We start from the raw sequence: 23,923 nt of genomic DNA, 5'->3' as shown, positions 1-23,923 counted from the left end.
AGCATGAAAGATAGCAGACAATGAAGACCCCATATTCGCACATATACATAGTACCATGACATATTCACCCCAATTCACCCCATCCTCACTCACAAAGTTGCTCCCCATATTCTTTTCTTGTTAGAGAGAAGGAAAGAAAATCAGTGTATAATATTCCATTGCATTTGCTTCCCCAACTCCTGTCCCCAGCCCCGTGCACCAAACGCACACACACACACACACACACACAATACATATATAATTTACAAGCTCTATATTAAATTGCCAAGAATAGCTCAAAAGGTTGCCACGTCGCTTATTGTCGGAGAGAGGGTGGGCACAGCAATTAATGCAATAATTCATGCTCTTATTATTTTCTTCCACTTTATTGTTATTGCCTTTGCCCTTGGAATGGCCTTCATCCATTATGCTACTATCCTTTGCATTCAATCCTTAATCCTTACTATCGGTGCAAAAACGATATTGCGTACTGTGTTTAGCGATGCCAAACTAAACGTTACAAACGCGATCTTTGCTGTGACATTGAGTTGTTCGTGCACACTGTTCATTTTGGTCTTTGCCGAGATTACCGACATTTCTACAGCAGCGTAAGGAACAGCTCTCTTTGTTTCTTTGTACGCTGTCTCTTTTTCCTTAAAAAAAGTCTCATGTGAATCTACATTAGTGTACGCTCGTGCTTTTGGCAATTCGACCTTCATTTACTCTTGGTATTGGTAGTGCTTCTCATTCCCTGGTACCAAGTATATTCGTTTTTACGTCAGACGCGAGGTAGTAGGGGGAAAATAACGCGGGCTGTGTTTGTACATTAGACTGATAGTATCTTATTAGGTTGGCGGCAAAAGATGTCACTTTATTTTTCATGCATCTTGTGGGCAATCTATATGTATCTTTTCACCCGGCTAGGTTACACTCCAGCACCGGAGGCTCGAATCGTGGTGGATGGCTCAACCACCACCACTATCGTTCTATCTTGGGCAGAACTATCGCTCTTTCGCGTAGCCATTACAGGCATCACGCTTATTTCCGTCCTTTCGGGATTTGGTGTGATTCATACACCCTATTACAACTTGAGCATCTTTAGAAAGTACGTATATTGTTGCTAGTATGTCTCATACAAGATGCTACGAAGAACTTTAGTACTAGTATCATTGAACGTCGCTGCTAAGATCCATACACTTATAATTAACATGTGGCTCATATTAACAAATCCAGGCCCGTCAGCGAGCGTGATTATCGATTTGCTCAAAATGCTTATGAACAGACAATGTCAATGATAAGAGACAAGAAATCGCAATTATCTCGAATGACTCGAGATCAGCAAACAAAGGTATTACTGCTTAACATTATTCAATGGCTTCTGGAATAATAAACTGACAACTCTGTGCTTTTTACCCTGTCTAACTCTTACAAGCCCACTGGCTTCGGTCGCATTATGTTTTTTGTTCAAGGACCCGAGCAGCGAGGTATAGTGCTCTTTTTTTCTTCTATAATGAATCAGAGGATATAAGGCTCGGTGATGTTTGGAACTTGATAATAATAAATATCCTTAGAATATGATTTGCTGGAGAGCGAGATACAGCAGCTGGAAAGTTTATCAGAAACGATGAAGGGTGATCTAAACGAGCTTGCACGAGAACGGGTAAAGAAGAAAAAAAGGAATGGGTCTTTGCTAAGTTGATCAATACTAAGTAGTTGTACGTGTACTGCATATGTATTAGGCCAAGAGTCAATTCGGACAAACATGGAAAGGTCGGTTATGGATCCTGATCAGTCACATTTTCAGCTTTTACTGTATCTACAAACTTGTTGTGGTATGATATGCATTTTTACTCTCTTGTGGTGATCGATATATCAACTGCTATTGGATCTTGTTACATAGCGATGACAGTGATCCTTACACTGATTTTGAATAACAGACAACTGTCAACGTGGTATTCCGTCGTGCTGGCACGAGTGATCCCATTACACGGATGCTGTCACTGCTTATCAGTCATTTTGGTATATCGGATACCGCCTTTTGGGCGCAACAGCTCAGTTTCTGGTTTGCAGGCATCATTGTGTTTGGATCTGTACGTGGGTTCTTTCAGCTTTTGACCAAAATTCTTCGGTCTTTTTCCCAACGAGTGGTTGTTCCCAAAAACAATGTTGTTTTATTCGTTGCGCATATGATGGGCATGTATTTCTTAAGTTCTGTTTTGATGATGCAAAGCACTTTGCCTCCCGAATACAGGTAAGAAAAAGAATAATCTTCAATCATGCTCTACTGCGGACATTACTCGACTCGAACGTTCAACTTAAGTGCAACTTGTATAGTCATTTGATATCGTCGTCATTGAGTCAAATCGAGTTTGACTTTTTCCGGAGCTGGTCTGATATCATTTTTGTCATTTCTTGGCTGCTGGTAGCCGTGGTTCTCTACGTTCTGCATCAAACAAATGATGCCCGCCAACTCGCAACCGATTTTGCTGATGTACAGCTCATGTCGGTCGAAAGTGGTAGTGGCAATATGTTGTAAAGTATGTAGAAAATATTAATAAAAGGATAGTACATAGTCGATATTGTATGTATGTGCTTTTATATCGCATAAGATCATAGTGTATGATTCTGTTGATCTGATATGATCTCATCCACGAGGAAGAAGAGGTCTAAACTTTATGATATACGCCGTTTTCAAGGGAAGCTTGGGGCATTACTGTCATAGATACAAAGGTTCTTCACTGCTTATGAGTAGGGTCGCTTGTTTGATGTATTATGTATTATATAACTCATGGGTGAATACCATGGGAATCACTCTAATATGCCCAGCGCACAAACACTATTGCTATAACGGTAATAGTACATATATTCAATTGGTAAAAAAAAGTCTACATAAGATTACAAGGAAGGATATATAATGCAGTTTCTATGGACCCAAATATTCTATAGATACTTCGTTCGGATCAAGCATTATTGCGCCATATTTCAAGTCACTTGTGTACTCAATGTAATCCACTGCCCCATACAGACCATCGCATTGCTCTAGATCAATATCGTCGATCCTAATTTCGCGTAAAGTCTTTGTCCGTTCGACAAGTCTGATGAAGTCTTGACCATTGTAATGCTCGCAGCTATACAGTCCCAGTTTCTTCAAGTGCGGTAGCTCAGCCAAAAGATCGATCGCTTTCGAACTAAGCATGACGATGCACTCAAGCGAAAGCTCTTCGATACATGAATTGTGCAGCCGTTGAGTAAATTCCTGTACTCCTCGCGTAGTAATTGTACCTTTCTCAGGCTCTACGTTTTTATTGATCAGCATTAAGGAACGCAACCTGGGAAATGAAGAAATAGAAAGGAGAAAGCGATCGTTGTTCAGGTTGATCCACATGTTGGTTCGGATGCTGAGCTGTTCAACTTTGCTGTAGGGAGCCGTCTCGTCCAAGTAACTGCAAAGAGGACCAAGTGCTTCCTGATCATCGACATCTGCACTATCTTTTACTGTGATAGCGATCGTCGACAGTTAAAGAGCGTAAGTTCCGCAACGAGCGAAGAGCGGAAAATGGATGTGCATAAGTGTGGCAGAACGGGTATGCAGCAATAATTCTTCCAAGCAAGGACAATGGGAAATAAGGTTGGCGATCGCTCCTTCACTGCAGTAGATGTTGACCAATCGCAGTACGCGTAAACGAGGCGCATAAATGGCTGTCAAATTGTCCCAAGACACTGGAATGTTTCTCTTCATGCCAATTTCCAGGAGCTGCAGGGTATCTTGATGCATATAAACTTGGTGTAGTACTGCGGTAACAATGTCGGTATTTTCAGTGTCGTAGAATATCAATTCTTGCAATCCCGTAGTACGAGATACGATATTTTTGCTTGCTACAACAGTATGTGGGTATTTGGCAATAATATCATTTATACTTCGACTGGTGGGTTGTAAACTAGTCATGCAAAAGAATTGTGTATTATTGCATTCGACATATTCGAGGATTGGGCACCATTTGAAAATATCAGCTATGTTGGTCGCCTCTCTGTGGCGCCAGTCGTCCTTATAACAATTGATCCGTAGCACGCGAAGGTTTGGGCACCTTCCAAGTACTGCTGCCAATCTCTTGCTGTGCGAGATTCCAGTGTTGATGCTGAGCGTTGACATGTTTGGAAATGTGGTGTCTTTGGAGATACCGATATCGCGCACTATCTGCTCGATTTCCCGTACAGCGTTTTCCGTACAATTACTACGATAAGGGCTGTATATGAGATGAGCGAGGGAAGGACAGGTAGCCAATATCGCGATAAATGGCATATTCGCTCGATGCTCGGTAAATGAAAGCTTGAATAAATTCTTGCTCAAGGGTTGTAAATGGATTAAAAAAGCGTTATTGTCCGAGATGTTGCATTGATGAAAAGCTGCGATATGGATAAATTGCCATCAGTAAAAACGTTTCTTTTTTTTCCTTTCCCATGGCTATGTAGCAAGCATTCCTAAAACCCATTAAATCCACATACTCAAGCTTTCAATGTTGTTACATTTTGTTTCGGCAAGCATGCTCAATAGCTGTAAAAGTGCTGTATCACTGTCATTCTTGTCTTCTCGATCATCGGCACGAGGCGAGGGATGTTCGTGTATAGAGTATAGTCGAGAAATCGCTTTTGGCGGAAACATATCAATATGAACGTCATTGACATGCGGACCGAGGAAACAGACCACCTTACTGCTTGCTTGTTTCCAGTCGTAACCCGAGAATTTAACCTGACGCCAGAATGCCTTTGTGTAGGCTGGTATAAGTCTACGCCAGAATCGGCACACTTTTCGACATTCGAAATGGTCGCTTTGGGTGAGTTGTTGATCTGAAATATTAGACAAAGAACATCGTAGGGAAGGAAATGAGTAAAGTCAGCCATGGTCTGGGTGAGGTCTGAAGCGAAAAGGAACACCGTTTTCCTTAATATTATTTTTTCGCGGAGTTGCTTGGTTACCATGCGAGTTTGGCATGATACGCACCATATTACCGAGAATTGCCCAAATCAATTTGATTTATTAGACGCAAAAGGAATTAATGGCATGGTTGACAAGGAGATTGAGCGATATACTGTGTGTATGTGGGTGACTGAGTGAATGCATGGCAAAGCAGAGAGGGAGAAAAAGGTGATGATGATCTTTACTATGATGCCATGTCTTCCGAGTTTCCCACATCCACCATATCTGAAGATCCAGCTGCTGGCGGAGGCGTTTCTGTTGTTGGTGTTGCTTCGTTATTAGCCGCAGTTGTGAACGCAGAGTCTTCTGCGTTTGCCGACTCTTCAGCGGCTGCCGCTGCTGCTGCCGCTGCAATCTTGGCCTTGCGTGCCGCTCGGAAGTGGACCATCTTGCGATGCTTGGTAAGTTGACCAGTAGTCACAAAGCTCTTGTGGCACCCATCAATGCCACATATCAGCTTCTTGGTGCCGTGCATATTTGTCTCGTGTGTTTGCAACTGATCATATGTAGTGAAGGACTTTGAGCAGCCAGGCTGTGTACACAAAAATGGCCTAAAGTCCTTTTCACTGCCAGCAGCAGAGTATAGCGCGTCGATTTCGGCTATAGTGACAGGCTCCGTTTTGCGTTTGTTCAGTGCCATTGGTTCCTCTTTAATGGTCAACACAGAGGTATGGATTAGTAAGAAGAAACTCTGGACCAGCGAAATAATGTAAGCACAATAATCTTATGAGTAGTATTTACCAGAATGCCAAGTATTAAGTTCAATTTTTCTGCCTTCTAATGTGTTGAATATCAAAGGTGATCGCTTCCACTGGCGGACCTTGGTGTCCTTGTGCTTGAGAATATCTTTTCGAGAAGATGACGTGTGATGGCTGGTATGATGGTGGTGTCGTGGTCTGCTTGTTGAAGTAGCTGTGGTAGCGTTGGGTGTAGGCGCTGCTGTCGATGATGATGCTGGAGTCCCTACTAAAGAAAAGCTAGTGTTATTGACTCCCTTCCTTTCTCTATGTATACTGGGCTCTGAATGTTCTATTTACCTTCATCTGCTACAGATACATCGTCGTCGCCTCTACAATGGATCATGGTGTTTGCCCTTGTTAGCATATCTACCAATATTCCTCCTATCTCTTATAATTGCTCGGTAATAAATAAAATAGCAACGCAACACATACGCAGTCGTAGAAGGTGTAGCAGGTGCTGCTGCTGTTGTTGTTGTTGCCGCTGGCGTTGTCGCTGTAGACAGTGGCGTTTTTTCGTTTGAATGTGATTTCTTTGCACGTCGACTCGTTTTTTGTTTCTTAGCAGGTGAGGTTGGTGCTGTTGGATCAGGTTCATTGACAAGCTTCGCTGAAACCTGTGCAGGGGACGAAGTGGTTGATGTATTGTTTGAAGACGATGGAGATGTAGTGTCCGATTTAGAAGGACCATTGAGCCGTAATTTAATTTTGAGAGCAGGTTGTGACATTATTTAAACGTAAGATAAAAGGAGAACTGGACGGAGGGACAATGAAAACAGTTTATATACAGAGCTACGCTGATTTTTTCAAGTTTGCGTTTCTCGTTAATGGAAGGCTAAATTGATCCCCGTCCACCCGCCTTTGGACATCCGAGACTATCATTCCCGTGATTTACGAAGTCCTCACTTTTGCTGGTTTTCGCTTGTGGCAAAGAAAGACGATTTAGCTGTGGACTCTCCTCTATCAGCGACTTAATTGATCTGTCAGGCTCAGGCTGGCTACAACTGTTTAAGGAGAAAGGCTTGACCGTATGATAAATCCTCTATTTGAAAACATCGCGTTGAACTTTACCAAGTATCCACAGTTGTAACAAATAGCTGGAACCTAGCTTCTATTGTACAATTATTAATTTACCTATGTACTATAAGAGCTTCTGCTGTTTTGTGAATTGAAATGACCCTTAATATTTATATGCAGTTGGTTGATGCAAAAGAAAAGACGATGCCAAGATTGCAAGTTTACGTTGCGACAGTCAAGGGTGAAATGAAGAGAGTTTACAAATGTGATTATACACACATAAAGACGGGTTGGTCTTTTAAGAATCTACACTCATACATTCACGCGTAAACTGACTTCAACCATGTTTTACAGGTTCAATGTGATATGCTATTGCCGTTAAGTTAACTGATACAGCATATTTGTATATTGCATTGCTGTTCTCTCAAAACTACTTTGAGTCTTTTTTTGCTTAGAGGCACCATCACAAATATCTTGAACAAGTGATCGAACCAACATATCATCGTCAACAATCCCAAGCAAACCCTGACAATTAGCTCAACAGCAATAAAACGCTGCTTAAATCCAGACACTTTTTTACACCGGTGAAAAAGCAACGCAACAAGATAATGACCATTGAGGAATAAATTAAAGATAGCGCAATTACATTAAAGTAAAAGTTGGTACTATCCAATGCCTCAGCTTCCAGTTGTCCATCCCTTGTACATGATTAAGCGTACGGTGCATATGTAGCAAATTAGAAAGTCAACAAGCTAAAGCGAATTTTAATATCTTTGATAAAAGTCCAGGTACATTGAAAACCACATGCAGTATACCATTGGTTTCTGTTCTAAATCAGAGAGTAACGGTGTGTTGATGTTTGTTTGAGTTAAAACGGGGTTACCATAACAGTAATAAGGCGGGCGTATTGTATTATATCGAGACAATGATGTGTTTTAAATGATACGGTCACTGATATTCGTACGTTACATGAATTTTTAATTATTTAATCTCTCCTTCCGTCAAATCCCTTTAGTCAAAAGGCCTAGAAGAATCACTACGTGGCATCCAAGCAAGGTCCAGGAGGAAGTCACCGTCGATGGGAAAGTAAGCCAGCAACTTTCAATCGCGATAAAAGTACCAAGCCTAATAATGGAGCAAACTGTTAAAGACGCCCCAAACATATCTAAAATATTCCCATCTTCATCGCGTACCTGAGGAAAGCTGGCACGCTCTGCCACAACAGATAGGGAAGACTATGAAAATACCACGAGTAGAATTGGTAGTGCAATGACCGAGCAAATACGATGCCCATAAAATTGGACGTAAACATTGTACTGATTATTTCTGTCAAAAATTTTAGGTAAGCATACGTTTCACTGTATATTTCATCTATTATCGTCATGTTTCGTATCATGTACCATCTGCAGAAATCATGCGTGTCCTGTTGCGAAGACCATAGTAAAATACTTTGATTACCACAGTGCTAGATATAGAATATAAAATATGCTTTTGTGAGAATTGACCACGACACGTCTATACATTGAATTGCTTCTTACCCTTTGCACCAAACCATGACCAGAAACACTAGGAGTGTTACAGCGTGTCCAGTAAGCAATGCAGTCGCAAATTCAGGTGAAACAAACGCCTTTTCGTCAACCATCCTCCAGTTGACGGTCCATTCATAATCAAAGACTCGGGAAAACTCGAATGCTCGGTTAACATATGAGTCTGGATAAGTTGCCAGAAATGGATATGCAAGGCCAATCTATAATTCGTCAGAATAAGACATTGTATAAGAATAGGACGAATATCGCTTGCTGCGTTTGTGTATATACCTGGATAGCAACGACAACGATCAAATATCCCATGGTAACCCACGCACCAACTGATTGCCATAACAATATACCAAATGCAGGGAAAAAGAGCAGCACATTCATCTTTATTGATAGTGCAACGCTACAAAAACAAGTTCAAACATAATGCCTCCATATAAAGAAAAAGAAAAGCGAGATTTACCTAAACAACACGCTGCTCAACAGCCACTGGCGGTGCAGCATGGCAAGTATGCAGCCGTACATAAAGAACATGGCAACAGGATCATTGAAGCATCGTAAAACATAGATTGAATGAAGACGCTTGGAGACACAGAGTAAAATCATAGTATAAGGAGGTATTTTCTTCGATTTCGAGTAGATAGCGAATACGATTAATTGTGTTGCGAGATACAATCCTTCAAAAAGGTATTGTGCCAGCCGAATGTTGCTTCCATTATTCGTAGCATGATAAAGCCAAGAGTAGATGTAGACGAAGCCAGCTGGGTATACAAGGGGTCCAGTATCACCTTGTAATTGACGATAATCGCGTTCTCCATCCAAGTAGCCCTTGACTTCTTGCATATATGCGATCCAGTCAATTTCAGTGTCTGTGTTAGAAAAAAAAACGTGTCAGTTCTCACTTGTTCGTGCTGTTAAATCTTCTCCTTGACACAACATACATGCCACTTTATTGATGATTATAAGATTGAGCACGCATTCGCCAATTAACAGCATTGCTGCCAGGTACCAAAAGTAGTCGCGGTTAAAAAGTAGATGTATTGGTAGGCGAGCCAGGCGCCGTACCGAAATGGGAGCCATGGCAGTTTGCTGTATTTTTTTTTGCGAGTGAATAGGTATGTTACTTGACTCGATTAAAGAACGTACAATTTGAAAGTCAAATGCTTAAATAATGGTAAGTGTGTGTCACACAGGAAGACATCAAGTGTAAACATTATGATTTTATTATGCTATGTACTTAAATGATATGTAGTTGTCTAATTCAAGCGGTAACAGATGTGGTTGCCCATTCGGCACCTTCCTTACGGTACACTGTTCGCTTCTGCTCAGACACAGCATGATGGTCGATTTCAAAAACTTCCAAAAAGACAACAACAAAGTTCTCATATCCACGCTCCAACAAGGCCTGCTTGTCCTTATCCTCGTGCTTAAAATAGCCTTCGGCATCGGTCTCACCAATATCCAGCTCTGCAATACGTGCCAACTCGTCATCCTCTTCGACCTTGGCCTGACCAGAAGCAGTGGGCCAGGTAAACGATGCGCGAGCTTCGTCGGACAAGTCGTGCCATTGGCGTAATCGCTCCGCTTCCCAGTCAAATTTTTTGCTACCCCCGTGATGCAATCGGGACTTGATGCGTCTCAAGAACGACTTTGTGGCATTGCTAAGCTTGTCACCGAGGCCTTCTTCGTCCTCATCACTGCTGCTGCTGCTATCGTCATCGGCATCACCACTGCTGCTCTTGCGAATTTTCTTGGAGCGTCTCTTGCGAGCAATATGGTGACCGATATCATCTGTGCTGTTGAATCCTTGACCGATAGCATGTGCCTTGCCTTGAATACGGAAGTGATCATCATCGACAACCCTTTAATATCACAGATACAATTAGTGCTATTAGAAACTCTATTGTGGTGACGGTGGGAGTCTGGGGAAGACACAGGACTAAATTTGTTAGTCTCTACTTACCAAGTAGCCACAAAATTGGCGTTATCAGCCAGGTTGAACGCGCGCTTGTCGCATGTGCTTGTCAACAAATCACTTTGCCATCCGGTCTCGCCCTTCTTGTCTTCGCCAGCGAAACCACGATATACGAAGAGTTCATTCAGTGGTGTGCTCTCCAAGTCTACAGTGGCGACGGACAAATAGGTAGGCTTGTCAAGATTGTGGGTTTTGTTGTGGATATCATTCTTCCATGCAGGGCAGACGTTGACTTTGGATTTGACTGGAGTAACGGTAGAAGATGGTGCTTCGGACGACATGGGTGTTATAAACAGTAGAAAAAGATTGTAAAGTAGAAGAACTGTATTGCAAAAGTAGCTTGGCAAAGTGTCAGCTTCTTAAATACACCGGCACGTCCAAGTGACAGTAAAGTTTAGGGCTGAGTTCTGACCCCATGGTCCGTCTGCAGCACCCTTACATGTTCGTGGCACCTTCCTCGGACAGCTATCCCGATTTGTGTACCTTTCTCTTGACTGACTGCGGCGTCGGGTATACATTCAAAATTTCCATGAAAATAGCGCAGTGTGCATCAACAGAAACGAACGGTGTCAGGAACCTTTCATATTTGATTTTTGTGAATAATATTCCATCTGCCATGACAACGTTGAGCACACATAAGATGTCTCTGGCGAGAAAAGAAAACAAACAAAGTAGCCTCACAAGTAAAAACGACCAAATATTATATCTTAAGGTTTCGCCACATTGACCGGACCCAGGTTTATGCTAAACAACAAAACGTGGGATAAGCCTTCGCGTTGAAAAGAAGTGAGTGGAAGTTCGGAAAGGCGGAAGAACATAGCCGAACCTTAAATGGGGAACTGATCAAAAATGGCATGTTACGCTGGCTGCACAGCATCGAGGGTGAATGTTGTTTTCCGTCGACATGCATGCATTGGTCAACAAGAGTGGCACACGAAAAAGGTATATTTTTGAAGGATGACGGCCGCTAAATAAAGGATCATGCACCTAGTCCGTGTCATGCATTTCCTTTTTGACGTAAGATGCAAGCTGCGCGGTGCCAGGCAGTTGAGAATGGAATCAATGAAATGACGTCGTGAAGGTGATTTGTCCGCATTTACGAAGGGAAAGGGCTCAGCTTTGTTTTGTTTCATCAATTTTTAAAAATGAGTACAGTAGTGGTATCATTCCAAAACCTCATACGAGCCTCGTTATGTATGAAGACGCAAGTAAGGGAATAGATCATGATAGCGATACAATTGTATGTCTATGTTATGCGTTTCAATGCAAATAAAAGGGTCGGTGGAGCAATTGTAATTATCAAAGCAAGCATAAGAATGAGACAGGGTCTGACGTGGCGTACGACAACAAGAATGTTCTGTTCTTTACTAGTTTATTTAAACTACATGATATGTCTTTCGTAGGTTTTTGGAGATGATATTGTTAATGATTTCTGCGCCGATCCACGGCATATACCCGTATCTTGACCTTGATGATGGTGCAGGGCTATTGCCCATAATGTGCGAGTATTACAAAAAGCACCATGCTCTACAGAAATGATGTGAGTAAACAAGAGCACGAGGTAACATTCTGTACACATGCAGCGATAGTTTGGTTTCTCCTCTATAACATGATTTTATGGTTGTAAGTGTGATGTTGTTACCGCTAACATTATTCAGTAACTGTGGCCAGTCTTGTCGATTAAAATGTAAAGACAAAGTATGTCTGTTCAATAGCACCAGTCGTACTTGTCTTCTAAAAACAAAATTAAAGATATCTACTGTTGGGCGGAGAGGGGGTTGGAGCAATGTACAGACCATGTGGTTTCTCGATGCTATAGTCCCCTCCCCAGCTCACCCCAAGATTAAATCCGCTACACTTCCTCGGCAGGGACCAGCCCCTCCCAGCCCCACCCCCCAGCCTCTCCGACTTTTTCCCGGCTAAGCATCGTCCACCCCAGTTGACTGTACATGCCTCGTTATTAACTTGTACGAACCGGCAGTAGCACAGAGTCAGAGACGACGGACCGGACGACACATATAGAGAAATGTGATATCAGAAGCACAGAGACATTGACAGAAACCGAGGAATGACCGAGGAGCGAAAGATAATGCCGGTAGTATGATAGATGAGTGAGTAAAGAGCCGTAAGAGGAAATGCTAATGAAAGGTATTATAGTAGGAAGAGCCATTGCTAAAACGAAGGTCTCTTTATACCTTTGGAAATGAGGTGCGATACTTTCATTTATCAAAGAAAACAACAACAACCTTACGACACGATTGATAAACCATGTACCTCTCAAGTCGTCGGCTCGACAATCACTTGTTTTCTTGATTTATCTCTACTCTAGCTCGGGTCTTAGTTCGGTCACCTTTTAGTAGGTTTCTTGAAGCTGCTTCCGACGTGATATATTATATCGTAATTGCAGTTGTATCGTGCGACTAATAGGTATGTCAGAGTTCCAAGCACCACAGGCTCCAGGAACCATTGAACAGATGTTACTGTATAAACGACATACATCTGCGATAGTTCTAATATGTATGTAGCTTATGGATGTACGCTCTTCTACTGGCAATGCATAATAAATTACCAAAAAAATTAGGGGGAGAAGCCACAGGAAGCTGATACAGTAGATGCTGCATAATATCTGTCAATACTGTAATCACATTATGATAGAGTGCATAGTACTAAAGGGATCTCACGTTATTTATAGAGCAATAGCGCTATTCATAGAGTGGTAACAGCAACCAGGGCCGGTTGGATTAAAAGTATGCTCTTGTCAAGTTCACTGCAGCTGTCGGTTTCAGTCGAGGATCAGAAGATTCATGTCTTTGCCATATTTTAGACAGCATGATAAATCCATGTCATTTACAGTACAGGTATTACTGTAGTATTCCAATCTTTAATGAAATATTTACATGTGGGTGATTCGCTGCGCAAAAGAAACAACTGCGAGACTTTTCAAAATTCCCTTATTTTTGTGGCAGGGCGAGCGAGCTCAAGTTCTCTTCCTTGAAGGTCTTAATAAGTTTGAAGACTCATTGAGATATCCTGTTACTGTTAAAGCGGAAAGTCAGAAGAAGGTGGTCTATCGATCGTGTCGGGATATTGCATACTGTATCTCACTTCAAGTCACTCGGAGCGTACATACATGCATTGTTACGCTTTATTCGGTTCCTATACTATCAATAATTCATCCCAAAGACGAGTACATAAATCATCAACATGTGATACGTGGCAAAAATGTGATGCTATTTAAAATAGAAGCATATTTAAAAAAAAGTTGTACATATATCTCATAATAGAAGTTTATTACAGTGATATATGTATTAATCATATACATAAGTCGGTAGAAAAAAATCAAAATCATATGTGGGCCAGCGCAAAAATTCACCTCCAAACTTGCTGCCTTTTAGTCGGTTTCTTCTGCATATTTTAAAGGCATGATGCATGGTCAGTATCGATCATCATTAATTTGACAACTTTACCGCTTATATAGAAAATTGGAGCACGTACCCGTATGATATCCGCTTCGTCTAAGCCAGCAGAAGAAAGATTGGGAATCAGTTTGCGTAGATAGTAACTCAAGATAGTAACTCAAGATCGGCGCATCTGAGCCAAAAAGGAGACAAACCACTTACCGCATTTCTGCCAGTATACGACGAGCATTGACCAGCTCCGAATCGAGTTTCAGAATTTTCACTTGTTGCTCCATTTCACGACGCTTGAAGTCATGCACAGACAGCTTGTTGAAGTCAATATGCAAGTCCTCATCTGAAGTCTTGTGGGCAACAAGCTGTTTGACCTGCTTCACCAGTTCGTTAGCCGCATCCTTTACCGCCTTTGCTGCAATTTCTAAGCGCTCTTGTGTACGTGACATGAATGTCGACTTGACACGCGATGCCGATACCAACTGGGCCGTTGCGGCCGATACTTCATTGGATGCCACAATCAGCTGCTCAAAAGAGTGTGTCTGACTAATCACACCATCGGCTGCTTCCACCAACATGTTTGTTGCCATACCCACCGCCTTAGCAGCAGAAATCAATCCCTCAGTCCATCGATTATGCTTCTTGTAAAAGGCAGCCTTGGAAGACGACCCTCGTCCTTGAGCAACGATTTCTTGCTGCGAAGCCGCCGCACACTTGATGAGGTTGCCGATAGCATTTGTGAGTGCTAGTACAGAATTCAAAATTAACTGGTGTACTTGGAGATCGGTGGCAGAAAACTCTGGATTCGCTGGTTGGCGCATCAAATCCTGGATCTTTGCAGTGGCTTCCTCGATCGCACGCGTTGCATTAGACATTTCTTTCTCGACGAGATCTCCTACTTCGCCTTCGGCGAGCGCATTGATATCCTTTGTCGTACCGCTCAAAATCAAATTTTCGGTTTTTTGAGACAAGTGAGTGAGCGCGTCCTGTGTGCGCATGTCGCCCTGGATGATAATTTCGGGACGCTGGGCGAATGGCTGCATTTTGAGATAGTGAGACATGACGCTGCTGAAAAATTGAATGCCGGCTTCCGCGCATTTCTTTGCAAGGTCCGTAATCTCATCCACATCGCTATCCTTGGGAACGAGGCGGGTGATGCCTTTTGCATGCAGCAGTACATCCACAATAGTATCTGAAAAGTCGAGAGCACGTGTAATAGTGTTACTGTGATCACCTGTATCACTGCCATCCAAAAATTTGCTGAATGCTGACATGAACTCCACCGACATGATGCTCGCACGTTCAATCATGGATAATGTAAGCTCAGGTGTAGCGTTATCGTTTCCATGCTGTCCGGGTGATTCCAACTCATACACACCGTCGTTGATCTTTTGTACACATGTTGCCAAAATAGTATCTGTATTTGCAAAGTAAGATAATGCATTCATTGACGATTACAGCGTTAGTAGTAGCAAAAGAAAACAAACCAAGAATCTGATCCAGTTTTGATGCTTGCTCCCGCTTAAGCCGATCCAAATCCTCTTGTAGCTCGTCGCTATTGTTTTTCTGATAATACTGTTACTTTCCAAGAAACCTTTCTTTTGTTACTGCTAACCCGTACACGTTGTATAAATACATACATTTTGCAATTCATTAAGCTGCTGTAAGCATTCATCCATCCCAGCTTGAAGTACAGCAATTTCTTCGTCTTTTTCCTACACAAAGAATAATGGATGAGGCTTGATGGTGCCTATACATCTTTGACTCCCAATAAAACATTGCTTTTTTACCCGACGAATATGATCCGCATTTCCTTGCTGATCTTCGATTTGTTTGAGAAACTCATCGATCAAAGCTTGCTTTTCGGTTAAGCTCGCTTCAAGTTCGCTCTTCTCCTTGTTGAATTTACTCAAAAGGGCGCTAACTTCTGCTCCTTTAGACTTTCCAAGGTCTTGCATCTGGGATCGGGATGCTTCCAGTTCCTTCCTGAGTCTTTCCGTTTCATCCTTTTGCGACTAATATAAAGATATGCCATTTAGATATTTTGGTATGGAAAATCGAGCTGTAGAGCTAGGTAAATGTGTGGTTTGTTTTTCTTACCCCATGGATCCTAGCCAGCTCATTTCGTGCGCGGTCGCGCTCACGGATGAGATCAGCAAGTTCGACATTTTTTGCTCGCATATCGGACTGCATTCTCTCCAATTTCTCGGTAGCCTCGTTCACATTGTTTGCTTTCACCTGCAGCTGCTTGTACTTGTTCAGTAGCTCGATATGCTCCTTTCGCAATTGGCTATATAGTTTTGCCAGTGCTTCATACTTGTTTTTCCACATTTGTATTTCATCTATAGACGAGATCAAGATATATGAGTATATACAGCCCCAGAGATGTTATTATTGCTATTGCTGCTGATAGCTGATAATATGCATACTTTGTAGAGTGCGGATCATTTCATCCTTGGATGCATCTCGCTGCTTTGTATGCTCGTTCACTTGACCAAGTTCATGTTCAAGAGCTTTGACTCGCTTGATTATAAAAATAGTATCTGTTTTAATTATATTTTTCTATTAGGTTCGTTCTCTTTTCACTATCTCACCTGATCGTATTGCTGCAGCAACATTTGATCGCGCTCGAGCTGATTGCGCATATTCAGTAGCTGCATTTCCAAATCATTGATTCGACCTGCCTGTTGTCCTTGCATCTGCTGCCGCAACAATTCCTGCTGTTGTTGTCGCTCACGTTCTGCAAGTAATCGCTGCTGCTCTTCGAACTGACGCTGTTGTTGTAGCTTTTGCTGTTTTGCTCTTTCCTCCTCTTCCGCACGCTGTTTGGCGAGTCGTTGTTGCTCTTGTTCATATTTGCGCTGCTCTTCAGCTTGTTGTTGTGACCAGAAATCAATGACTGGCTCAGGTGACGGTTGAGCTGGAGGTGCTTCTTCAGCGGGCTGATTGTGGGGTCGCTTTGGGAGTGGAGGAGTGCTCACTTCTATTAACGACGGCGGATCGGGTGATAGTTTGGGGACGCTGATCAAGCTAGTCAGATATTTGAGACTGGCACATTCATAGTAAAATTCGCGCAGATTATAGTGTTGTCCATTGAAACGCTGTCGTAACGGCTGGAGCGCATCGACGGCTCCCGTAGCTAATCCAAGGTTTGATTTTACTCCATCAATCACCTGTTACTGTCCACGCGTAACTGAAATGTTGCTTGGTCTTACCTTTGTGCATTGCTCGCAGCATGCTTGTCAAGAATTTGTAAATACCATAGCTTTCCTCAACAAGTGGTACCAGTGCTGCAATCCTGCATTCGTTGTTATAAGTCTGACCCAGACTAGCAAAAACAGATTTCTGAAACTGGTTGATATGATCCTGTAATCCCATCAGGTCGCTAATAGTCTCGAAACTAATAGAAAACAGCAATAATGTTAATTACTTGGACACTATAACAGGCTTCTAACCTTTTTCTTACCCTTCGTTGGGATCATTGATGTTTTTCAAACTGACGTATTCGTCATAGTCAAAGGTTCCATTGAACTCCGGATGGTCCCTGTGGTAGGATAGTTTGTGCAAAAGAAGGTCGACGTAACTGCGGATCAGCCCGCCATATCCACGGACTCCGTCGGCGGACACGCTACGCGCCACAGTTTGCAGCCAACCCGTTTCATGCAATGCGTCTTTGATAGCCTAACCAGGTTACACACAATAGGCAGTCAATACCACTCCCTTTTTTCCGGCGCATACTGTTTGTCTGAGCTGGCCAGTGCTCTTTGGCCGCACTTGTGCCACCTTCTCCTTCTCTATTATACCTTTGGGTGTCCGTCCTTAATGATCTTGTGCACCGTAATGAGTGCTTTGAATGTCTGCACCTCGTCGGAAAGAATAGGCTGTACTTTTAAAATGCTCCAAATAATGGCCGAAGTGCGATGATCCCATGTGTAGACAATGCATTCTAATCATACAGATTTGCCGTGATTTGTCAAGAGCCTTTCAAAGACTGACTGATTTGAAGGGAAAAAAAAGTAAACTAGAGCTAGAAGGAGAGAGGGGAGTCTACTCACTTCGAACGTGCTTTTGCTTCGGTGCTGTTTCTTCTGGACTTGTTGCCTTTTTAATACTTGCTGCAAGCTCGCTTTCGGCCTTGTCGGCCGTAACGTAGGACATGGCGTTTTATGCAGAAACCAATATAAAAGAGAAGCGGAATGAAAATGCGGTCGGATGCTTTTATTCCATTGGCTTGCATTGAAATACTACACATGTCCCATGTCAGTGAGTTGATATTTTTGTAGTGCTGGCGACCAGGTGTGTTTGAACAGGGAATGCTCCAAGTTAGTCACTGTAGGAAGCGTCGTAACTTGATTGTTAGATGACTTCACGCGTGTGTGCATTCATGCAATTTATATTTATTATGCAGTGCACGCCACAGTCGTACTTTGAAAAGAAGTGACTTTGAAAATGGGAAAGGAGCTGATCCTTTGTGCGTTGCTGCACTACATACGACACGATGGGACGCCGAATCTTGAGTGATGCAACAACCGTCGTAACAGCATTACTGTCTAGCTCATGTTGCATCATACAACTTTTACTCAACATTTTTTCATACTCGTGTGCTGGCTTTGCAGTATTTACGCCTTATCGATCCTACTTGACATCAACAACACTAATCTTTCTCTCACTGCTGTTTTTCAAAAGTGGTTGGAAGAGTCGGCGCGCCTGGACAACCACGATGATCTCACTTTTGCTCATGGTGACGCCTGAAATTGTTTCATGGCTTAACATTGGCAGCACGACTACGATAGAAACAAGCTCGACGATGGTGTTGCTGCATTTGGACGGACTCGGTTGTCTTGCTTGTGCTAATCGTATAAAGAATGCGTTGGCGGCAGTGGACTGGGTCGAAAGCGTGAGCGTATTCTTCGACAACAGCTCGGCTATCATCCAGTGCAATGATTATTACTACGACGGGAGCCACCAAGAACAGAGTACGATAGCAGCAGCGTTAGTACAGGTAATCAAGAGCGTTGATCCAAAGTACGACGCTTCTTTGATTGTTCCTGGTGCTGGTGCTCAGGGTCGATGAGGTAGTTGGGCAAATGATCGATGACAAAGCTTGGTACCCAGAGTAAAAAGGCATTAATAAAATCAGGGGGTGTGTGTATCTTTGGATTGATTGTTCTGGGAGGGGCCGTTGCGACAAAATGATTAATGAAAATTGTGTCGTTCTTGGTAGAAGCGCGCAGCTGATATCCCCTAACAGCAGCAGCTTTACCGTATCTTTCATGGTAGAAGGATGTATTCATCAGGGATACATGGGTTATCTATTTGCTAGCACACAATTGTAAAGAAGAACGGAATCGGAGGCATTTGGGACCATGTCTGCGCTTTCTGAATAACGCGAAAGGACATACGTACGTTAGCTTTGTGTTCCCAGGATACCGACAGAAAAGCAGAATTACTGTTTTTGGTGCTTTTGTGCTTTGGATCGTGCCGCGTTATATTAGTTTGTGAAACGTCGCAAAAAGCTTTTTTCTTTATTCTTTCATAATAGAATTCATCGGCAATCACGCTAACAAAAAAAAAAGAGTCGCCTCCCTGTTTCCCTTTAGTTCATCCCCCCTTTCATTTCGCTCTTTTGTTCCTTAACAGTGCAAAATTGCAGACTTGCTCTTGTTCCCTTCCTTTCCTTTCTTTTTCTCTTTCTTCTTTTCTCTTCTCTTCTCCTCCAACCCCTTCCCTTCGTTTTCTTACACACACACATCTTGCGTTACAGCTCTGGCCTAGCGTCAAAAGTCCGTTCTTTAGCGACAACACTTGCATTCTTTTCTACTACTCCAACCCCACCACCTTCCCTTCCAATATATTTCTTTCTACTCGTGCAGGATGACCAAACCGATCTCGTCCATGGCTGCTATGCTGGTCTCCATTGCCGCCATTGTGGAATCAGCCCAAGCCAAACCAGCCTGGGCTCCCTTGGAAAAGCGAGCTGAAGCTGAAGAAAGCAAAGCAGCAGGTCAGAAAAGAACACAGTGAAATTGCACATGATAGCGTGTAGCTCATCAACCCCCACTATTTATTAATTGTTTGTCTGGGTGGTAACAGAATCAAAAGCAGCAGCATCAAAGGCTTCGGACGCCAAAGAGCCCAAAGCGTCCGCCACAAAGTCTGCGACCGAGCACAAGGAAACAGCAAAGACAAAGGCCTCAGATGCCCATAAAAAAGAAGCAGCAGCATCCACCACCACCACCACCAAGAAAGCCACTGCCTCAAACTCGTCGTCGTCGTCAGACAGCGGTAAAAAGAAGGAGGCCTCTTCTTCTTCTGCTGCTGCTGCTGCTGCTGCTAAACCCAGCAATCACTTTTCGTTCAACGGCGTCAGTCCCGTCGGTCCCACACAAAACGAAGCACCCACAACCGCGCCAACGACGAACCTTGCCGACCAGAGCAACCAGAACAGTCAGCAATCGTCTGGCATGTCAGGAGGTGCCATAGCAGGCATTATCATTGCTATCCTTGGCGTCGCTGCAATTGCAGGCTTCTTCCTTGTGCGAAGGAGAAGGAAACAAGCCGAGCGAAACCGCATGCGGATGAAGCCTGATCCGTTTACTATGGGCTTTGGCAGCCATGATCCCCCAGGCAGCGGTGGTCTCAACCAGCAGAACAACAGCTACCCTCCACACACAGCATACAACATGGCAAATCAGTCTCCCATGATCCAGCTGCCTCCTATCGGCGCGTCCGCCCAGCCTTCGCCCATGATGGCCCCAGCCATGACAGGCAACACAGCTATTGATCAGTACAATGCACAAGTGAATAACCACTACAGCAGTGCCGGCAATGCAATCACGGCTAGTGGTTCTGAATATGCTGTACCAGCCGCCGCTGCTATTGCTGGAGGAGCCGCTGCTATTGCTTCGACCTCTTCTCCCCAGCCAGTAGTACCAGCAGAAGCGCCTACCAACAGCAACAACAACTCCCTTGGTGTATTCAGCGTAATTTCGACATACACACCAACGCTCAGTGATGAACTCGACATCCAGCCTGGCGACCGTGTCGAAGTGATCGTTGAGTATGACGATGGGTGGTGCCAGGGCATCAACCTCTCGCGAGGCAATTGCAAGGGCGTGTTCCCCGCGCACTGTGTCGACATGTTCGCCGATATGAACGGTCAAGGAACAGCAGCGACCAGCCCAGTGCCAGGCAGCGACCAGTCAAACTATGCATCGAGCATGAAGCGCGTCAGCTCGATGCTTGGAAACAAGCAACAGCATTCGTCGCCGTATTACCTCTAATCGATCGTTCTATCATAATATTTTGTTACCCAGCTAAACCCTTTCGTGTTTCCCTCTTTCTAAAGATTCTTTCTTTTTCATTTGTGGATACTGGGAAGGATTAAAACTTATTTTCTATAATTATTAATGATTGTCATTCGCTCTGGACGATCGTCCACCTTGTCAGCTACCTCAAATGGTAATGGAAAAGTGATAGGTAAAAACCCGCCCGCCCCATTCTGTTTCCACCCCTTATTTTCATTATTTTAGACAAAGTAGCATACCAATGCAATTTTTTTACTTTTTGTATCATTTTTTAGCCTTCATTCTTATTCTGCTTCATTTTTTTACGTTTAATTTAATATATTATCATGGTTATTTCTACTATTACAATATTTTTTGTTTAACATAAAAAAGGGCCTTCCATTTACTGGAGTTGCTTATGGACTACATATCTGTAACAGCTACATCGTCGGTTTCTATATATCCATTCTCATGTACACAGTGGGTGCTATATATGTAGCAGTGCTCTTCTGATTACCATGTACTAATGCACTTGGAACGTCCGCACATCATTTCTTGGCCGCGCTCTATCCCAAATTGATACTTTCTGCTCAAACGCTTTTTGGTAAAGTGCGCTACACCCATGCGTGAAAGCCAAGTATAATTAGGGTTGTGTTACATACAAATTATGCATATTTTGATTCTCAAAAATGATCGCTGCTAATCTCCCCCGCCTCGTGGCACAATTATCGACGCAGGGTACGGCTATGATGCTCCTAGACCTTTAATGCCATCAGCTTGTGATTACACACGCGTTTCCATCATTCTAAGAAGCGTAAAGAGCTCTTTTTGACAAGTTATTCCCTCATCCATTCTCACAGCTACTGTGTGTGTCGGATATCTTTACTACAGTTGTACCCCGGTTTTTGCAACCCCTGGTTTTGCAATTCCTCGTATATCTGCAACTTTTTTTGAAAATCAAAAAAAAAACTTAGTAGTTTCGCAAATTTGCAACTTGCAAATGAGTTTATACGATTTGCATGTTATCGGGGTAAAAACAGCTTCAATTTTTGCAATATCAACTGAAAGAAGCATCTGTTGCGAATTACGAGGAATAAAATGATGCGGTTACTGCAAGATAAATATGTAAATATGAAGATGTATTTATTGTCGAAATACATAAAAATTATTATTTGGTAGTTGAGCCAGTAAAATCGGGACACATATATAGCACTGGTTGGATTGAATCCACAAAAGAAATGATGAAGATATAAGAAAAAGGGAACACACTACATATAGATATAGAAATAAAATGTTTGCTCAAAGGAGCTTTTGACTACATATCGAAGAAGTCATCAAGGGATGATTGTCGGGAGATTGATTGCTGCCTGAGACTCTCTGGAATCCTACGCAAAGACTTTTTTAAGTCGTAGTTATCGATATTATCCAAAAAGCTCAAAACTCCTGCAATTGCAACCTGTTTTTCCTTCGACGTTGGCCCTGGAATAGGCGAATCAGCGCTTTGGTCCACCGCCCGCTCAAGTGCTCGTCGTACGTTCGATCCTCTTGCTTGGATGTGAACTTGCGGAACGATTTTGTCATGCTCAAAAGAGCTAATAATTATCAAACCACTAGACAGCTTCGATGAAAGGACGGTCTTATATATGCAAGTAGTAACATTTAGAGCTGTATGAATATTCCCAAAGAACGTATCGTACATCATCTCTGACAGATAAACAATGGGCTAGTGTTAATAGGATGACTTATCCAGTGTATACTTAAAGCAGAATTGTTTACCCCGTTACTTGCAAATCCTCACTTTTTGCAAAAAAAAATCGGAAAACCCTCGGTTGCAAAAACGGGGGTACAACTGTACTTTTGATAAATGGACACATTTATAACCTTTTTTACACAGCACTTGTTGGTCTAGGACACCTTTGTGGCAATGATAGTCGGGCATATTTGGGATCCTAAAAGTCATAAAATATATTCGAGACTACGGACGTTACGTTACCGCCTTCAATGAAAGTTGAAGGTTAAAACTTAGTAGAGGAACAAAGGGATAAAAGACATGGGTCACACGTACAAAGCTGATAATGAAGAACACAAATGCAAAAGCACAATTGTTCAAGTAAACCACTTACTTCCGAACAGGGACTTTTGAAGTGTACGTCACACACACGAAATAGACGCAGTACCAGCAGAATTCCCGGCAAAAGGAAGAGCATACCAGTGACACGCTTTTGTGATGCCTTAATTCAACAGTCGTTTTACTACTTGGAGAAATTTTCCAATAAAAGACGATCCTAGTGGTAAACATTTCGCGGTCATATGAAGTAGCGGATCGTGATGGACAGTGACCGCCGGTTTAAAGAGTAATGTGTCTAGAACTACTCGATCAGTTGACTTTCTATCGTATGTACAATAGCAAATAGGATGCAAAGAGCGGCATGAATGAAGAAATATGAAATACGACAAGATGCCGGGCTTCTTTATGAAACTGATATAGATAGGATATTTTTTTTGGTAGCACGACAAAGAAGAAAAAAAAACATTGTTTTCCCGATTTGACCCGCGATGATGATGTTTATAATATAAAGAATTGTGTGCGTTCTATATGTTTACTTGTTTATCCATCTTGGCTTATTTCTTTTCGGAGAGCAGATCTTTCACACTATAGTTACACTATGCAACATAGTAGTATAATGCCGCAAATCGCATGGGATAATGGATCAGGTAGCTAGAGATTCGAAGCTAATATGCTACAATGCAAACCAAAATGCATTATGCGCTTAAGAACAAAAAGTGACGCGTTTAAAAATCATCAGCAGTGAGAGAAGAAAATTTACTATTTTTACAATTGAAAAAAAGGGGATCGAGGGCACAAATTGCTCATTATTTCGAGGAGCTAGTACGATTGGCTTGAAAAAAAAAAGAAACGGTCTGTGCTTTATCATGTACGGATTGCTGTCGTGCTTATGGTACAGGCGGAGCTCAAGGATTGACTACAACATTCTAAAGAGTCCGCCA

General features: G+C 42.7%; 9 protein-coding genes across 9 annotated transcripts; 3 read left to right on the top strand and 6 right to left on the bottom strand.

Annotated features, from left to right (window-relative positions):
- Positions 1-289: 289 nt before the first annotated feature.
- Positions 290-2,583, top strand: BDB00DRAFT_801339 (Abscisic acid G-protein coupled receptor-domain-containing protein). The gene is made up of 9 exons (XM_053121857.1): positions 290-587; positions 665-768; positions 829-1,084; positions 1,213-1,327; positions 1,412-1,463; positions 1,551-1,639; positions 1,719-1,811; positions 1,917-2,230; positions 2,314-2,583. The coding sequence occupies exons 1-9, from the start codon at positions 391-393 to the stop codon at positions 2,513-2,515; spliced, it is 1,422 nt and encodes a 473-aa protein (XP_052984420.1). The 5' UTR covers positions 290-390; the 3' UTR covers positions 2,516-2,583.
- Positions 2,584-3,195: 612 nt separating this feature from the next.
- BDB00DRAFT_500962 (uncharacterized protein) lies at positions 3,196-4,429 on the bottom strand. The gene has a single exon (XM_053117621.1). The coding sequence runs from the start codon at positions 4,277-4,279 to the stop codon at positions 3,497-3,499; it is 783 nt and encodes a 260-aa protein (XP_052984419.1). The 5' UTR covers positions 4,280-4,429; the 3' UTR covers positions 3,196-3,496.
- A 709-nt stretch (positions 4,430-5,138) lies between these two features.
- Positions 5,139-6,419, bottom strand: BDB00DRAFT_867805 (uncharacterized protein; the record flags this gene model as incomplete). The annotated part of the gene is made up of 4 exons (XM_053126385.1): positions 5,139-5,602; positions 5,696-5,920; positions 5,992-6,023; positions 6,127-6,419. 4 exons carry the CDS (start codon positions 6,417-6,419, stop codon positions 5,139-5,141), a joined length of 1,014 nt encoding a protein of 337 aa, XP_052984418.1.
- Positions 6,420-7,464: 1,045 nt separating this feature from the next.
- BDB00DRAFT_801330 (dolichyl-P-Man:Man(5)GlcNAc(2)-PP-dolichyl mannosyltransferase) lies at positions 7,465-9,436 on the bottom strand. Its single transcript, XM_053121856.1, has 7 exons — positions 9,185-9,436; positions 8,707-9,112; positions 8,526-8,646; positions 8,247-8,455; positions 8,109-8,173; positions 7,902-8,034; positions 7,465-7,833 (listed from the first exon to the last, which is right to left on the bottom strand). The coding sequence occupies exons 1-7, from the start codon at positions 9,321-9,323 to the stop codon at positions 7,710-7,712; spliced, it is 1,197 nt and encodes a 398-aa protein (XP_052984417.1). The 5' UTR covers positions 9,324-9,436; the 3' UTR covers positions 7,465-7,709.
- On the bottom strand, positions 9,419-10,637 carry BDB00DRAFT_801329 (uncharacterized protein). Its single transcript, XM_053121855.1, has 2 exons — positions 10,207-10,637; positions 9,419-10,105 (listed from the first exon to the last, which is right to left on the bottom strand). The coding sequence occupies exons 1-2, from the start codon at positions 10,497-10,499 to the stop codon at positions 9,505-9,507; spliced, it is 894 nt and encodes a 297-aa protein (XP_052984416.1). The 5' UTR covers positions 10,500-10,637; the 3' UTR covers positions 9,419-9,504.
- Positions 10,638-13,514: 2,877 nt separating this feature from the next.
- Positions 13,515-17,823, bottom strand: BDB00DRAFT_801323 (ANTH-domain-containing protein). The gene is made up of 13 exons (XM_053121854.1): positions 17,684-17,823; positions 17,432-17,574; positions 17,095-17,309; positions 16,844-17,028; positions 16,223-16,767; positions 16,058-16,151; positions 15,729-15,970; positions 15,419-15,643; positions 15,269-15,343; positions 15,116-15,194; positions 13,839-15,045; positions 13,714-13,733; positions 13,515-13,623 (listed from the first exon to the last, which is right to left on the bottom strand). The coding sequence occupies exons 1-13, from the start codon at positions 17,784-17,786 to the stop codon at positions 13,610-13,612; spliced, it is 3,147 nt and encodes a 1,048-aa protein (XP_052984415.1). The 5' UTR covers positions 17,787-17,823; the 3' UTR covers positions 13,515-13,609.
- A 268-nt stretch (positions 17,824-18,091) lies between these two features.
- BDB00DRAFT_500769 (uncharacterized protein) lies at positions 18,092-19,142 on the top strand. The gene is made up of 2 exons (XM_053117619.1): positions 18,092-18,773; positions 18,853-19,142. The coding sequence occupies exon 1, from the start codon at positions 18,127-18,129 to the stop codon at positions 18,700-18,702; it is 576 nt and encodes a 191-aa protein (XP_052984414.1). The 5' UTR covers positions 18,092-18,126; the 3' UTR covers positions 18,703-18,773; positions 18,853-19,142.
- Positions 19,143-21,044, top strand: BDB00DRAFT_500770 (uncharacterized protein). Its single transcript, XM_053117620.1, has 2 exons — positions 19,143-19,632; positions 19,722-21,044. The coding sequence occupies exons 1-2, from the start codon at positions 19,503-19,505 to the stop codon at positions 20,909-20,911; spliced, it is 1,320 nt and encodes a 439-aa protein (XP_052984413.1). The 5' UTR covers positions 19,143-19,502; the 3' UTR covers positions 20,912-21,044.
- A 1,154-nt stretch (positions 21,045-22,198) lies between these two features.
- BDB00DRAFT_500714 (uncharacterized protein) lies at positions 22,199-22,998 on the bottom strand. Its single transcript, XM_053117618.1, has 3 exons — positions 22,980-22,998; positions 22,796-22,910; positions 22,199-22,618 (listed from the first exon to the last, which is right to left on the bottom strand). Exons 2-3 carry the CDS (start codon positions 22,872-22,874, stop codon positions 22,230-22,232), a joined length of 468 nt encoding a protein of 155 aa, XP_052984412.1. The 5' UTR covers positions 22,875-22,910; positions 22,980-22,998; the 3' UTR covers positions 22,199-22,229.
- Positions 22,999-23,923: the final 925 nt, after the last annotated feature.

Source organism: Zychaea mexicana (assembly GCF_025766255.1).
Source record: "Zychaea mexicana strain RSA 1403 chromosome Unknown BDB00scaffold_6, whole genome shotgun sequence".
Classification (NCBI taxonomy): Eukaryota; Fungi; Mucoromycota; class Mucoromycetes; order Mucorales; family Lichtheimiaceae; genus Zychaea; species Zychaea mexicana.
This window is presented reverse-complemented; position numbering and strand designations above follow the sequence as displayed.

Coding starts and splice junctions, on each gene's coding strand:
- BDB00DRAFT_801339 (XM_053121857.1), top strand. CDS start 391: ATGGCCTTCATCCATTATGCTACTATCCTTTGCATTCAATCCTTAATC. Junction 769..828: donor GTTTTTACGTCAGACGCGAG/GTAGTAGGGGGA, acceptor GTATCTTATTAG/GTTGGCGGCAAAAGATGTCA. Junction 1,464..1,550: donor TCAAGGACCCGAGCAGCGAG/GTATAGTGCTCT, acceptor AAATATCCTTAG/AATATGATTTGCTGGAGAGC.
- BDB00DRAFT_500962 (XM_053117621.1), bottom strand. CDS start 4,279: ATGCCATTTATCGCGATATTGGCTACCTGTCCTTCCCTCGCTCATCTC.
- BDB00DRAFT_801330 (XM_053121856.1), bottom strand. CDS start 9,323: ATGGCTCCCATTTCGGTACGGCGCCTGGCTCGCCTACCAATACATCTA. Junction 9,113..9,184: donor AATCATCAATAAAGTGGCAT/GTATGTTGTGTC, acceptor TTTCTAACACAG/ACACTGAAATTGACTGGATC. Junction 8,035..8,108: donor ACGCATGATTTCTGCAGATG/GTACATGATACG, acceptor AATTTTTGACAG/AAATAATCAGTACAATGTTT.
- BDB00DRAFT_801329 (XM_053121855.1), bottom strand. CDS start 10,499: ATGTCGTCCGAAGCACCATCTTCTACCGTTACTCCAGTCAAATCCAAA. Junction 10,106..10,206: donor GCCAATTTTGTGGCTACTTG/GTAAGTAGAGAC, acceptor GTGATATTAAAG/GGTTGTCGATGATGATCACT.
- BDB00DRAFT_801323 (XM_053121854.1), bottom strand. CDS start 17,786: ATGTCCTACGTTACGGCCGACAAGGCCGAAAGCGAGCTTGCAGCAAGT. Junction 16,152..16,222: donor TGCTGCAGCAATACGATCAG/GTGAGATAGTGA, acceptor TTTATAATCAAG/CGAGTCAAAGCTCTTGAACA. Junction 15,344..15,418: donor ATGCGGATCATATTCGTCGG/GTAAAAAAGCAA, acceptor TTCTTTGTGTAG/GAAAAAGACGAAGAAATTGC.
- BDB00DRAFT_500769 (XM_053117619.1), top strand. CDS start 18,127: ATGGGACGCCGAATCTTGAGTGATGCAACAACCGTCGTAACAGCATTA.
- BDB00DRAFT_500770 (XM_053117620.1), top strand. CDS start 19,503: ATGACCAAACCGATCTCGTCCATGGCTGCTATGCTGGTCTCCATTGCC. Junction 19,633..19,721: donor TGAAGAAAGCAAAGCAGCAG/GTCAGAAAAGAA, acceptor GGGTGGTAACAG/AATCAAAAGCAGCAGCATCA.
- BDB00DRAFT_500714 (XM_053117618.1), bottom strand. CDS start 22,874: ATGACTTTTAGGATCCCAAATATGCCCGACTATCATTGCCACAAAGGT. Junction 22,619..22,795: donor ACAAGTGCTGTGTAAAAAAG/GTTATAAATGTG, acceptor TTTATCTGTCAG/AGATGATGTACGATACGTTC.